Source organism: Calidris pugnax, unplaced genomic scaffold, assembly GCF_001431845.1.
Source record: "Calidris pugnax isolate Ruff unplaced genomic scaffold, ASM143184v1 scaffold45, whole genome shotgun sequence".
NCBI classification, from domain to species: domain Eukaryota; kingdom Metazoa; phylum Chordata; class Aves; order Charadriiformes; family Scolopacidae; genus Calidris; species Calidris pugnax.
The window spans coordinates 2,324,652-2,340,062 of record NW_015090764.1 but is presented as its reverse complement, the minus strand read 5'-3'; the positions used below and the strand labels follow the sequence as shown (position 1 = coordinate 2,340,062).

Genomic DNA, 15,411 nt, shown 5'->3' with positions numbered 1-15,411 from the left:
GACTGTTGTTCACTGACCACCCAAATGCCAGGCTGTAGTGACACCGTCATGACTGCTGAATGCATCGTCGATCCATGGGGATATTTATGCTGCTTGTAACTCCTCACACTTTTGTCGTTACTGGGTCGTCGTGTGGTTATTAAGTTATCTGCTTGTTGCATTTCAGACTGCTCATTTAAGCATCAGGTTCATACTTCATAGAAACATGCTGACTATGTACCCGTTGTTTTAGTGGTGCTGGTGCAGTTGGAGGTGTTGTGTGCTCTGCCCATCTCCGTGCAGCATCTCTTGGTTCAGCACGGGGGAAGCCACAACTTGGTGTGTTGTCACTTGGCTGGATAAGGGAGGGGAGCTCGGGTTTGGTGTGAGTTGTTTAGGGTTTGGGGTTTTCCCCCAAGGTTTCTTCCTTCCTTCCTTCCTTTTCAAAAGAGGAAAACGTAACCATCTTTCATCAGAATTTATGGATGGAGACAGGCTTTTCATTCATTTGCTGAGTGCTTGAATTCATTTTAAGACAGATGAAACAACAAACTGGGAGAATGCTAATCTGTATTGAAAACAAGAAAAATCAGTGCAAACCAGTCTGTTCTTGTCTACTCTTGTTTGTTGTTATAAATGCTGCTTTAACCAAAATCTGCTTTTGTGTGTACAGTTCTGTGGGCTTAAAATGACTGGCAAGCGCAGTTTTATGAATTAACCAATGACTGGCTCACTGAATACATTTTTCAAATCTGCTGTGGGTCTTGCCCAGCTGCTCTCTCTCCTGAGCCTGCGACCGCTGCCCCGGGGGCTGCCCGGGGGGCTCAGCTGGAGCAGGAAGGAGCTGCTGCTGGTACCTGGGAGGCCGGATCCCCTGGTGCAGCACGGAGGAAGCCTCTGCCCTGATTTTACATGTAGGACTAGCTGTTAGATGTTTTCAAAACTTTCACTGCTCAGTGCAGGCTGCAGGAGCACAAGGAGGCTAGGCTGTGTTTCAGTAGAATTCTCTGTGGTTTCAGACATAATCAGGTCTTTGTAAAAGAAAATTATCCCGTTTTTTCCTATGGAAATATTCACTTACGATTTTATGTACTGTATTTTTATAGTATTTTTAAATGTGTTACAAACTGAAGCCATGGGAAAGCTGCTGCAGTAGTGAAATAGTTGTAAGCGTAGTCTGAGAAGCCTTACTGCCTAAACCATTTAAACCTAGACTGTTTGAAAACTATCAGATATAATAAAAGGTATTAATCCTGTATGAACTTGTGGCGACTTAAGTGATTATGATATGCTTTAAAGAAGGAAGCCCTTCATTATGTGGATTATGGTTTAGGCTCCCCATTTGTAGCGTATGAGATAGGATTGCTTTCAGTTAAGAAAGCTTTTGTGAAAACTGAAAGCCAGGAGGAGTGTTCCATTCTCACTTTCATTAAAAGGCAATTGAATTAAATGAAATATTCCTGCCTTGTGTTGATTCTGTGCAATATCTGACATCTATACAGGATCAGAGACCTGAAAAAGCACTGGCTGCAGGTACCAGCTTTGTGTTTTCATCGCTGTTTCCCACCTTGGCTCGGTGAGAACCCCCTAGTAGTAATAAAATACATCTTATTTTAAAGAATTTCATGTGAGTTGTGCTGGCTGCGCTCCCCGGTGAGGTGGTGCCTGTTGCTGTAAGGGGGGGGCTGCTCTGAGCAGAGTAGTTGTTCCTGGGGCCAACTTTGAGTTAACCTTTTGAAAATACTATTTTTTTTTCAGAGCAACCCATAAAAATATTTTCAGAGTTCCATGTTCTTCTAAAGGCTCAGCTGAGAAGTTCTTGTACTAAATAATACCTTTTTAGAAGGTGATGCAGAGCGTGTTGGGAGGAAGATGCCTGATGGTTTTTAGAGAGATTTGTGTCTGGCTCTGACAGCACCGATGCTGAGGAGAGATGGTGCTGGGTGTGTTTCTGTCTCTCACCGGTACGTCTGTGTGTTACAGTCTGCTGCACAAGTTTTGAAAATTATTGGAAAGGGAAAAACCAGGTGGATTTCTGTGGGGGAGCACCAGGGGAGGTTTTTCTAGATGTTGTTCCTTTCTTCTAATTCGGAATCAAAGACACAGAGCTGGGATGCTTTTGGGCATCTCAAGGTGCTCGCTGGAAATGCTCAGCCCGTTTTAGAGGAGCAGATCCCTGGGGTGTCCCCCTCCAGCCCCCCTCCCAGGGTGGGTTGGAGACTGGGTGCTGTTCTGGGTGAGGCGGTGAGAGGGACTGGGACGTGGCCACCCCTGGGGACCTGTCTCCTGGGGACGTGGCTCTCGGAGCCGCTGGTCACCCAGTGCCTGTGTGTGGCTGCAGTGACCAAGGCTTGTCACCGTCGTGGTCTCAACAGCCATCACTGTGAGGTTTGGCTGTCGGATTTATGATTCTTAGTGTTCTGCAAAGTTGTGCCTTGCACAGGAAAGTTGAAATAGTGACTTGGTTTGAAGGGATAAAGCACATAATCTTGCTCCATAACCTCTGAAAATGAGAATATTTAAAATACAGCCTTTTACTAAATAGAGGGGATAAAAGCTGGTATTTGTTAATCACAGGTGATGCAGAAAACCCCATGGCTTTATGTTGGCCCCTCTCAGCAGCGCCCTGCAGAGCGCACCCCCCCGGCTCCTGTGTCAGGGCAGTGTCCCGCTGGCTTTACCAAAATACTGTATCTTATTGTATCAGACAGAGGGTACTCCAAACAGGGGCTAATAGTGGGTAGACACTTTTATTTTTCATTCCCGGCTGTTCCAGCAGTACCTGAGCCCCAGGTGACTGGGATGCTGGGGTGTCACCCAGGGTCACTGCTCTGCACAGATTGCGGAATGGCAGTGCCTTGTCTTTTGCAGCAGAGTCCTTTTTAAATTGAGCTAAAACGGTTTGGAGTTTGGTAGTTGTAAGATTCCAGATTTCATCTCCCTATTTTGCCTGTCCACTGCCCACAATAAGGCAAGTTGTAGCCCCTGATGCCATTGTGACCTGTCCTCTGGAGCTGTTGGACACCTCGGGGGGAGGTGGTGGGGCTGGGCTGGGGGGAGTGTGTGTGACAGCCCGGGCTGTGCCTGCACCTTGGCTGTTCCTCCCCATTTCAGTGGGGAGAACGGCTGAACTGGAGCAGTGGACTGTCCCTCTGCTGAACTGGGATGAGTTCGAAGTGGGGTGTGTGTGTGTGTGTTCACAGTTTGAAGCTCCAGTTACATTTAAGCTTTGTGCTTTAATTTCTGTTTCTAATTCAAATAAAAGCTATATGGGAAATCATTTGTGTCAGGCTTTCTTTTTTCTGAAATAAAATTAAAGGCAATGAAAGTAAAATTTCAACTTTTTTTCCTCTTCCCCCTTTCCCCCCAGCTTTTTTCTCCCTTATAATATTTAGATTGATGGATGTTTTTGTAGAAGTTAAATAGTTTTGTTTTGGCCACTCAAGACCGGCACCGGGTTCCATTAGGGGCCATCACTGCTCCTGCATGTCAGAGTGCACCAAGGAAATAGCTGAGAAATAAAAAGACCGACCCAACAGTGCTAATATTTCCTTTTAATGTAGTTTCCTGTTATAAATGGTAGTATAAAAAGCAATTTGACTTCAAGGGGACCTTGTTGCAGCGGTGGTTGTGGCAGGAAGCTCCGGGAGGGTGCAGTAGGAGGTTTCTGTAGTGTGGAAGCTCCCAGGAGCACGGCGGTGGCACGGTTCTTTGGGAGGCACTTCTGGAGTGTTTTATCACTCCGTGGTAGTGAGCTGTTCTGCTGTTGTCAGCACAGAGACTTGGAAATTCGAATAAAAAGTACTAGTAATGATGAAAATTTTAATGAAATGTATCTATCTTTCAGTAATGACTTCTGAAAATGTGTTGTAAAAATAACATCTAACAATGAAAACAAAGCTTGAGTCATAAATGCTGTTTGTTCTGCCTTTTCCAGTGTTAAAATGAGCATATTGAAACGCATCGCGCTGTTTTAAAGCATTACAGTCTGAACACTTGCGAGAGAATTACAAAATTAAGTGAGAATTACCTTTATTGCCCTATGGAAGGTGTTAACACAGGGGGTTGTGCAGGACAAAAGCCTGAGACCTTCTTGGGGAGGGGTGGGTCCCTGGATGTGGTGCTTGGTGCTGGATCTCCCAGTGGAGAGCAGGGATTCCTCAGGGACCTCTCTGTCCTGCTGGCCCGTGGTGGGACCAGCATGGCAGGACAGGCATTTTTTAATTAAGGAAAAACCAGCCAACCTCCCCTGTGATCCCAGTTTGGGGTACCAGGAGAACTGACACTTCCAGCCCAAAGCACAGCACGGTCTGTGTGGAGAGGACACAAAAGCGAGGTGGTGGGTTGGAGAGGTGTGTTGCCCTGCCAAGGGAAGGTGTCGGTGCTGAGCAGACTGTGTTTAATGGTGCAGTCAAAACTGGTGAAAGAAAATGTTCCAAGTTTGGGGTTCTTTAGTACAATTCATCCAGCATTTCAAAAGGCAGTGATGACAAATGCCTGGCAGAGAGGCTCGTGACCGCTGACAGCAGCTTCACTGGATGCCAGTATGGAAAGTGCCCTCACCCAGTGTGCCCAGTGCAACCTGGAAGGTCGCTCTTTCAGCATCTTGCAGCTGTAAAGCCGATTGTAATTCCTTGGGATTCTTCTTTTAACCTCTCTTAAATTCTCTTTCTCTCATTTTCATTTTAATTTTTTTTAAAGATACCCTTTCTAATGCAAAATATGACATTTTGGCATTTACTTTGAGCTATCGGTGTCTTTCAGAAAGCACATTTATTGAGAATTGTAGTTAAAATTGGTTAAAACTTGTAGTAGCGATTAAAATTTCTATACATAGTGAATCCCTAGGTCACGCTTTAAAATAGAAATAGCACGTGTGAATTATAAAAAGTGATGATAATACTGATTCCTTCTTTGTTCCCATATTTGTTCAGTTTTAAAAAAAATATAAATCCTCAGTAAAATGGATTTTCCCAAGAATTGCTTTGTGCATTTGGTGGTGGTGGTTCGTCACGGGCCGGCTCCAGCGAGGGGCGTGCAGGGGCCGGGTTTTTTCTTGCAGGCATGAGACTTTTGAAGATTTTTTGGTATTTAACTAGCTAATTTTTGAAATAAAGAAACTTTTCTTCTCAGAATTCTGTCTTATATTTTTCGCCTCCTTTCGATTGCTTTGACATCTGGTTTGTAGAAAATTTATCACAAAATAGGGGTTTAGTTTCAATTCAGAAAAAGGAATAGGTGAACTTCAGTATTTTTTTTTATAGATAACTAATAGAAAGATGAATGCAGGGAAAATGAAATAATGTTTTTGTAGTTGTTTCTTGTAGAATGTTTTTCAAGGTTGCTTCTTGTGTCTCAAAATGTTTTAACCTATCTTTAAAGATGCAATGTTTAATGTAAAAAAGCTTATGGTGCTTATCTCTCTTTGTAGCTTCCAATAAAGGCCGGCCAGCAGAACACCCACACCAAAGTCAGTACGGAGCACAACAAGGAATGTCTCATTAACATTTCCAAGTACAAGTTTTCCCTGGTCATCAGTGGTCTCACTAATATCTTAAAAAATGTTAACAACATGGTAAGTCTTCTCATTTTGGATTGTTGGGTGATTTTTCAAAATGGTTGTTATTTATTCATATTATACAATCTGTAGAGGGTTTGGATATTTTAACATTTGTGTGTGTATTATATATATATTAACAACCCGATGAATTTCAGTCAGAACTGAAAATCCTTGAAAACAATCTGTTGTCTAATGCTGCCTCCATGGACCCCTACCTCCAAAGGGACACCCTATGAGGCAGTAAGAAAAGTGACTGACAGTTGTGTGGGAATGATACACATCTTTTCCATTTACTGTTTGATATGGATTGCAGCCTCTCCTTGAACCATTTAATCTGATACTCAGGGCAGGGCACTGGTGGGAAGGGATGAGATTCAAGGTGATTTTTCTATGAGTTCCCAAAGAGAAATCTTCAGAGCCAGGTGCCTTAGTAGATGGTTCCCTTCTGCATACTGGGTTTTGTTCTGCCTCCAAGGGAACCATAAAATGATTCCTGAAATCCGTCAAAATATTTGACTCATCAGCATCACTAAAAGTATCTTTTAAAATAGATCTCAGTGGAACCAAAGAGAAGAGAAACCTAGAAAAAAGATAAATGAATGTGAATGTCCATTGTGGTGACATTGTGGTGGAAAAATTAACTATCACCATCAAGTTGGGTAAATAGAAAGTTTAGCAATCCTTTATGAGGAGAAAGGTGCAGTTGATTTTCTTCTTTCAATATGATCTGGTTTGGGGTTTGTCATGAGGAAAGTTTAGCTCATGGAGTTTTGAAGACGTGTGGTTTGTGATAATATGGAATGTCCATGAACAGGTACAGAACTGGCCAAACTCTAGCAGTGCCTTTTCCTTATGGTTTTAGTAAGATTGTTTGCAGAGAGCTCTTTTGGATGTCGGTTGTGTAGAGATGTGCATCTGCCAGAACACTGCAAAGGGCTGATAACATCAGAAAATAGGTTGTCCTACTGCTAGGGAGTTTAGGCTGCTTAAAGCTACCTGTAATCCCTTTTGAGAGAGAACTTATTTTAATTAAACTCCATAGGCATGAAGGAGCGTGTGGATGCGTAAGATGACTGACTGATAAAGGAGAGCACTGTACAGCAAAGACAGGTTTCTGTATGTGATATCTAGATCTGGAGAGGACAGACCGAGCTAAAAACGTCAATCAAAAAAGTCAATGTTTGCTTTGCACTGAGGAACAAGACTTAACGTTTTTTCTGTTTGATGGCCTGAGGTCCTGTATGAATCAGCAATACTTGGGAAGGATTTCTGTAGCTGAAGCAGAGCAGGCCAAGGGACTGGCACGATGGTCTGACACTTGGAAACAGGTCTGGAGGGTTTGTGCTCTGCTGAGGCTCAGGCCTAGCTGAGCTCAGCCCTCCCGTGGTTCAAGTCCAGCTTCCTTTGGGTGACTTCAGCACGTGTCCCACATCTGGGCGCTACTATCAGTATATTTTTGGCTAAATCTCTTCTGCTTTATTTTGCTATCTTAATATTGCTGGAACTAGTCACTATTGTTGGCAGGAAAGTTGGGCGCTGTGGGAAACACCTGATGGAATTCTGCCTCCTCCTGGGTCTGAAGGGTGGCGTCGTTTTTGGGGGGGTATGTGTGTGTCTCACATGTTTCCTCCTGTGGTCTGTGCTAAAATTTGCAACACTTTCATAAGCTCTAGATATGGATTTGTTGTAACATCAGTTCTATTAAAATGTTGGCAATGAAATGCGTAATTGGAAAAGAGTCAGCAGTAATTGATACCAAAATAGTGTCTGAAAAGGTATAACCTTCATTGCTGAGTAAGCCCTAGGCCTGATGGAGACGTGGGGCTGTGGTACCTCCAGTCTTTAACTGTCCCTTACCAGATTCAGCATTGCAGACTGGGCAAAGGTGTTTCCTCAGCAATAAGGTCTTAATTCCTATTTTAATCTAATTTTTACTGGCTTGATTTCTAAATTCCAGGAGTCATAACTTATTGTGCCACTTTGCTACGTTACTTGAGTGTGTTACAAGTCAAATTTCTGTGTCTCAGATGAATCCATATCCTTTCTACTTCTAGAGAATATTTGGAGAAACTGCTGAAAAGAATTTATATCTATCTCAGCTGATTATCTTGGATACACTGGAAAAATGTCTGGCAGGGGTGAGTAGGCTTGCTTAAGCAATTGCTAACTTGGAATCAAATGAGTTAGAGACTACAAGTCAAATGCTTGTGAATCTGTTATTACTGGTACTAAAGTTAAAACTCATCTGATTTAGAGTGAAGTAGGATTAACGCCATTTAAAAAAATACTAAAACTTCCTATAAATGCAAGTATTTGATAGAACTGGTAAATTAAGGATTCGTGGGGTGCTTTTTTCTTGCCTACAATTAGTGATTTTTTTTTTTCAGCTAAGTAGATTCAAGTAATCTCTACAAATTAGTTGAATAGTAAGTAATGATTTTATTTTAATAATTTGTTAAGAAGAATGCACACAACTGTACTCAGAGATGTGTGTGAACTGGAGTAAGGGAAGACACAAACCCAAATGAAGAATTAGATGTGGTTATGAAGCTTTGCTAGATTTTTATAAGCTTTGCTTGTCGCATATTCTGCTCAGTGTCTTTTGAATAGATGCATGAAAACATTTTCATCCTGTAATTTAAACCGAGAAAATAACGTGATAGTAAATCATGTTAAAAGTAAAAGTTTAATGCTGGTAAGTTTCCTCCAGATGGGGATGATTTTTGTTTCAATTTCTTAAAACCTGCAGTTGGTGAAGTAGTTTTTTGTGTCCTGCTTTATGCAGCAGCAGCTTTGCTATCGCTGCTCTGAAGATGACTTTTGCAGGTGTTTCCTAGATTACATTAGTTAACCGTGTCCAAGCTTCCACTGGGAGCCTGGTGCTGATGTTTCCAGCCCGAGCTGTGCTGGGAGGCAGTTTGCTGGTACCTGGGGGATGTGCGACGGACTGAGCAGAGCTGGGTGATTGCAAAGCCAAACTTCTCTCTCGGCAACATTTGCCATGGTTTATTCCTTTAACAAGAAAGGAATTTATTTTTTTTTTAAAGCTGTATTCCTAGATGAATATCATGAAACCATCTAAGCTCTTTGCTGTTTCCCTGCAATAGTTTTTGAAGGTTCTTTCTTTATAAGGTAATGACCTTATTACGGTTAGATTTGTCAAGTGGCATATCTTGTATTAGAGTGCTAAAACGGTCTGAGCAGTTGTGGATTATTCTGAGTTCACAAAAGATCCAGGTGAATGCATTTTCCAGAATAATTTTCAGCTTTCACAGCTGAGGTAAATACCTCTTTTTGGTACTTTTTGTGTCTTTGATCCAGCTACTCAAAAAAACCTCTTTTGACTTTGGAAAATAATTCCTTTCATATAATTCTTATATGCATATTGTTTGAAACATTAGCGGTTTTTTTCCTGATAGATGCTGGTATTTGAACAGCCTATAATTGTGCTGAATACTTCTTGCTTTGTCGATTCAAACAAGAGCAAGTTGAGCCAGTATATGTTTAATCAGACCGAGCCAAAGTTCTATACAAAGAGCGTTGTGTTCTGCGATATCTGCAGCCCCGTCTCTGCTCCCTGGTCTTGCTCAATGTTTCATCGAGTTCTCATGGCAACAGGACTCAGGTCAACTAAGTGGGAGTCTCTGAAACTTCCCAATTCCCCACGGTAAATTCATTGGTAGAATTTTAGAAAGCTTTAACGCTGACCCTTCTGTTAAAACTTGCTCTTAGTAGAGCAAAGTTTCACTTTGAATTCTTTTGTAAATAGTTTCCTTATGTCTCATACTGTGCAAACTGGCAAAAATGAGATTTTTCTTTTGCAGGAAAGTTAAGCCATTTTTGACTCCTATAGAGCAATCCCAGGCAAGAGCAAAGGCAAAGCACCTCTTTTGGTTCATTTTTTTAATATAAAATATTTGCTGTCAAAATACAGTGGTTAGAATATTACCCAAAGAGAAGTAAGGGTGGGGCTTTGCCCTTTGAGCTCCAGTCAAATCAAGATGGTTAATGCTCTGCTGCTCGTGCTTCGCACAGATCAACAGGGTGCATTCCTCAAAACAGAAATGCGTTTTACTTCAAAACTGAGTTTGATATTGTGCTTGATACTCGATGACATTAATCAACTTGGTGTCCTACAGATTTTGGAGACTTAACTGAAAATATAAGATGGTTTGAATGATATGAGTTATTGTTCAAAAGGCAAGAAGCCTCTTTCAGTGTAGAGGACATACGCTGCGGACAGCAGTAGCCCGCAGGCAGAGTGAGAAGCCCAGATTCCAGCCCTGTGCTTTCTGGTGGCAGATGCTCCTTTTTATTTTTTTATTTTTTTTTTTGCCTCCAAACTTGCAAAACTGAATTTCATGACATACTGCATGTTTCTTTCCAGCAACCAAAGGACACCATGCGACTAGACGAGACGATGCTGGTCAAACAGCTGCTGCCCGAAATCTGCCACTTCATCCACACGTACCGGGAGGGGAACCAGCACGCGGCCGAGCTGCGGAACTCGGCCTCGGGGGTTCTCTTCTCTCTCAGCTGCAATAACTTCAACGCTGTCTTCAGCCGCATCTCCACCAGGTGGGTGCTTCTCAGCAGCCTGACTTCGGGTGTATTAGAAGAGCTACTCAATGCTGGTGTCTAGAGCATCTGTCAGGAATTGTAGTCTTTCTAATTTCAGACAACTTAACTTCTTAAATGATATTTAGCAAGATAGTTCTTTGGTGAAGTTCCCTCTCCCTTTCAAAACTTGACTTGAGTTTCAGATTACAAAACAAACCTGGTTGGTATCCATTCAGGTGTGAGCTGCATTTACTGCTTTTTTTAATTTGCCTTCTTAAGTACAAGCCAAATGCTGTTCTAGAGTGAAAATAACAATAACTCAGCTGAATAAGTTAGTAAGTTCTTGTGGGTGCAAGGTGTTTTGGGAAAAAACCCAGGATGGTGAAGGTAATGGTTTGTATCTATTTACTTATCAATTTCCAATGCAAGATTGCTGATTGTCTACAGCTGTGTTGGAGCCCCAAGGCTGTTTTCCTTCCTAATTTTTCCTGCTTGAAGGCTTTTATGTTAAATCTGTCTTATGCCTGAAGGGGACAAAACAGCTGGACTGTTTGTTAGTTGCTGGAAAAGGCCCATTTGTCTTCTGACTGACTTGAGTCTCACAGCACATTTACTGTAAAATAACTGTCTTTGCTGCTGTTCTAAGCGAGAAGAGGGACAGGCCCAAGGTTTCCATCTACTCTTTGCTCTTTTTGTCCCGTTCCAGCTCTTTCTGAAGCTCTCTATTACTGAAATACTTTTGATGTTTTTTGAAAGTTGCTTGAAGTAGCTGAGCTGTAGCAGTGTGTGATAAGAGTGAATGTCATCCTTGGTTTATTGAAAGCAAAGCTTGGGCAGCCTTATGTGGTCACACAGCAATGAGTGTTGATTTAATTGAAACACAGATTTATATATTCCTTATAATGTAAAAACGATTCCATTGTTTTTACAATGATCCAGTTCCAGTGTTTTTACATGATCCAAAATCCATTCCAAGATTTTTTAAAAATCTGCATTTTAGAAGTCAGCCTAGAATTATTTAATGATTTGAAATTTTAAGTATTTTAAAAACTTTTACAGAGCCTTCAATAACTTCTGTGTCCAGAACATAGAGTTGGCAGCTAGTGTAGAGGATGTGGTTTTACTCAATAGGTTGATTATGTTTTGTTGCTTATGGAAATGGAAACAATTTCTTTTCTCCTTTTGTAGGAAATATTTTTCAGTTGAAATTTTTTTTCAGTCTTTGCATCTCGTCCATGGAGCTGTATTTACTCACGTGCCTGTAGCATGGCTTAGTTCTCAAGCTCCAAAGCCCTTCTACCCTCCATTTGGGCTGGAACATAGTGCTTTTCCCCAACCTGCTTTTCACTTCAAGAGGGGCTGTGTGCAAATAGTTAAATATTTGACCAGTTGTTGCTGATCTCCACGGGGGTCAGCTTGCCGACAGTCAGTGGTGCTGCTCTCTTGACCTCTCCTTCCTGTTTAGGCATATTTCTAGGCCTTGTGCAGCAGCTGGGGGATTTTTGGCACGAAAAGCAGAGCAGTGGGGACCTTCCCATTCCCAGCGAGGGCCGTTAAGTTTCCCTGGCGTTGGAGAAATGAAGAACTGCTTTTGTGTGTAGTACTAGAAATCACATTCCGTGTCTAAAACACATCTGTAGCTTTGGAACGGGACGTGGCAATCTTCAGTTTGTGAGAACATATGATTTAGTTATTAGTGGCTTAGTATCTGATGAGATGTTTAGTAAATCATCTAGTACAAACGTGTGAAAAGCTGCCATTGTGTTTAAAATGGTGTGATTAAACTTCATCCTATTTCTTTAGCCCAGAAGAACATGGCCTGTCTTTGGCTTACAGAGTGGTTGGTTGTAGTTCACTTCAGCGATGCCAAGTGCCATCAGGCACAGCTTTGCTCTTGAGAAATCAGCTGGGGTGAGGTGTGCTGGGGGGAGCAGTGGTCTGGGGGTGTCATGATTCCATGGACTGAATATTTAGATGAAGTATGACAAGATCACTGCTACACTGTGGTAGAGAACAGAAGGATTTAGGCAAATCTTAAGCATAAAGAGACTGCCACCAGATGGTATTGGTATCTTGGTATTTCTAGATGCGTTTTCAGTATGAGTATGGGATAAGACTATAATATTAACTCCTAATCATGCAAAGTCTGTCTTTCATTTCTAAACCTGGAAAAGTTTAGCGGAGGAGATCGTGTTATGTGAGGAGATGCTATAATATTCCCCTGCTCTGCAAATGTGTAGAATCCTTGGTAGGTGTTCTTACCTGTCTGACGTACTCCCATTGAGATGTTAGTTTACTTTGCGTATTTTTAGATTACAGGAACTGACTGTTTGTTCAGAAGATAATGCTGATGTTCATGATATTGAACTTTTACAGTACATCAGTGTGGATTGTTCAAAACTGAAACGACTCTTGCAAGGTATGATTTGAGCCTGTGTTTTGAAATGGTTTTACCTGAATATGGCAAGTTAGAGATGACACAATGATACTGATATGCATATCTTTTTATTGCTTTGTTTTACTGCAAATAGTCATATATTTAGCAAAATATTAAAAAATACTTAAGTAGCATAAAGACTTTGGTTTAAAAGTTGCTTTGCATTTTCAAATGGCTTTTGTAATGTGTTGCTTTTTAGAACCAGGTTTCTTTTCTAAATGCAGAAATGTTTTACCTTTACAGAGACTGTTTTCAAGTTTAAAGCCCTTAAGAAAGTAGCTCAGTTAGCTGTTATCAACAGTCTTGAGAAGGTAGGTATTTTAATATTTATCTTCTGTTTCATTGCTTATTTGTGGACTTTATCTAATTTAGGAATAGTTGCAATTCAGTAATTTACTACGAAATATTTATTGGTGCACCCCTTCGATCCTTCGCAAGGAATGTTGAGTGATTAAAATTAAGAGTAAAATCTCTTCATTTAAATACATAATTCAGAAAAGATATTAAGCTCTGGAATGTAAAGATGTTTTGCGTTACTGCAGGCGTTTTGGAACTGGGTGGAAAACTATCCTGATGAGTTCACAAAGCTGTACCAGACCCCGCAGACTGACATGGCTGGTAAGGCAGAACAACAACGTTGCGTTCAGAAGTTGGTTTCTCAGAATCTCCACACTCATGTTTTGTCCCCTCTTTGCTTCTTGTGCAGCCTGCAAATAAGAAATTTGTGTCAAGCTTTGTCAGGGCAGGCAGGAATATATCGCTGTCTCTTTTGTCTCCTGACTTGCCTTTTCATGTGGTTCACAACACAAAGAAATAAAACCGAAAAGATGGAAGCTCTTTAGATATATATTTTTCATCTTGATATGGGAAAAAACACTTAACAGAACATCATCAGGATTTGTCTTTAGTAAAAAAGAAGAAAACTTATATTTTCAGGAAAACCATGTCTTTAACTGGGTTGATTTTATCCCCAGTAATGTGCAGAAATCAGAACTTTTTTTCTGCGAGAGTGGAGCTATCCTTTTGCTCTTTTATACCTATTCTTTACCTTTTCATAATTAAAATTGATACTGAACTAATTTGGGGTTACATTTTATGTAGATTGTGCAGAGAAGTTGTTTGACTTAGTGGATGGCTTTGCTGAGAGCACAAAACGTAAAGCAGCAGTTTGGCCACTTCAAATCATACTCCTGGTTCTGTGTCCAGAGATAATCCAAGATATAGCAAAGGACGTGGTAGAGGAAACTAAAATGAACAAGGTAAGAAAAGAAAAGCATGTGAATTCTGGCTCTGATTTCTAGAGAATGCTTGTCTTTGCTTATTCTGTATTTCAGGTGTATTTTATTTTGTCTTTCCTGTCAGAAAAATGTGATGTTGTTTGTTTTTAGTGTTGAAGGATCTAAACACGCTGATCACAGATTGCCATAGCTCTGGTTATAACTATTCCTGATTTGAATTCTGCAGAAACTGTTCCTGGACAATCTCCGGAAAGCCCTTGCTGGCCACGGTGGGAGCAGGCAGCTGACAGAAAGTGCTGCTATCGCTTGTGTGAAACTGTGCAAAGCATCTACCTACATCAACTGGGAAGATAATTCCGTCATTTTCCTACTAGTGCAGTCCATGGTGGTAGATCTTAAGGTAAAAATGTCTTTTTCCTAATTCAGTGAAGAAATCTGAGTTTTAAAATACTGAAATAGACTTTGAATTTCTCCTGAATTGAATACCGTAGTGTTTTTCAGTGAAAAAGTTTTGTATTGAAAGCAGACAAGAATAATCTTGGTATTTGATTTATATATTTGTATTTTTTTGAAACATACAGAATTTGCTGTTTAATCCAAGCAAACCTTTTTCAAGAGGCAATCAAAATGCAGATGTAGACCTTATGATTGACTGCTTAGTCTCCTGCTTCCGCATAAACCCTCATAATAACCAACACTTCAAGGTGAGAACACTACCTACTGGTAAGTCATTCTCCACGTGCTGTTGATGACTTGTCAATTAGAAAAGATGCACTAGCAGCAGCTGGAAGCTCATAAATAAGTCCAACTGTATAAATATCCCTTAAAATTCATCTTGGCAAGTTTTTGTAAATCTCTTCTTATCTGGTTAGACTTGCTTGTGTTTAGATTTGACAGCTTTGTCAATTTAATAAAACGTCTCCAGTATGTTATTCAGTGTGATAAGAAAGAAGGCAAAGAAGAAGGTGTTCCTAAATGGCTTTTATGTATTTTTATTGTAGATCTGCTTGGCACAGAATTCCCCATCAACATTTCATTACGTACTGGTAAATTCACTCCACCGAATAATCACAAATGTAAGTTCTGAAAGTATTTAATCAGCCCAGCAATCTGTGGCTTCTGTTCAGATCGGTATCTGCTCGTTAAATGCAATGTGAATAGTAAACTGAATCTTGTAGCCTGTATCCACGCAGCAAGAGGTGCTTGCTAGTGAGGAAGGACATAGAAATCGTTGTCCATGCTGTCCGCCAGTTGGATTCCCAGTTTGAGAGCTCCTATTCCCATATGAAATTTCAATATAAATGTATTTTAATATCTCTAATGTAGGAGGAGAAATGAATCTTATGTACTCTGGTTTTACAGTATGTACTGCTTTATTGGAAAACACCCTCAGGATCTTCACCGTTACACCACGTGCTACAGCTTCTAGTGCATTGACATGGGCACTGAGGGGAAGGGCTGGCCTTGGGGCTGTGCTCGGGGATTTGAAAAGAAATAGTGTGAAATTGTACTTAATGCTGAGCACCAGAAATATTTTGAATGTGTGTGCAGTTGTTTATCTTCAGTGTGTTAGTTGTATTTACTAAAGTACAACTTCAGTTTTTATACTGTTCAGAAATACTTTTCTGATTGGTATG

At 40.8% G+C, this 15,411-nt stretch overlaps 1 protein-coding gene across 1 annotated transcript in view; it reads left to right on the top strand.

Moving 5' to 3' along the window:
• Nucleotides 1–15,411, top strand: part of NF1 (neurofibromin 1) — a 96,765-nt gene that overhangs the window by 18,618 nt on the left and 62,736 nt on the right. Inside the window, exons 5-14 of the mRNA XM_014956596.1 lie at nucleotides 5,411–5,554; nucleotides 7,594–7,677; nucleotides 9,927–10,117; nucleotides 12,412–12,518; nucleotides 12,780–12,847; nucleotides 13,079–13,154; nucleotides 13,638–13,795; nucleotides 14,001–14,174; nucleotides 14,356–14,478; nucleotides 14,776–14,850. Of these exons, the coding sequence (XP_014812082.1) occupies nucleotides 5,552–5,554; nucleotides 7,594–7,677; nucleotides 9,927–10,117; nucleotides 12,412–12,518; nucleotides 12,780–12,847; nucleotides 13,079–13,154; nucleotides 13,638–13,795; nucleotides 14,001–14,174; nucleotides 14,356–14,478; nucleotides 14,776–14,850 (1,059 nt within the window). The 5' untranslated portion in view covers nucleotides 5,411–5,551. The remainder of the gene's footprint in view (nucleotides 1–5,410; nucleotides 5,555–7,593; nucleotides 7,678–9,926; nucleotides 10,118–12,411; nucleotides 12,519–12,779; nucleotides 12,848–13,078; nucleotides 13,155–13,637; nucleotides 13,796–14,000; nucleotides 14,175–14,355; nucleotides 14,479–14,775; nucleotides 14,851–15,411) is intronic.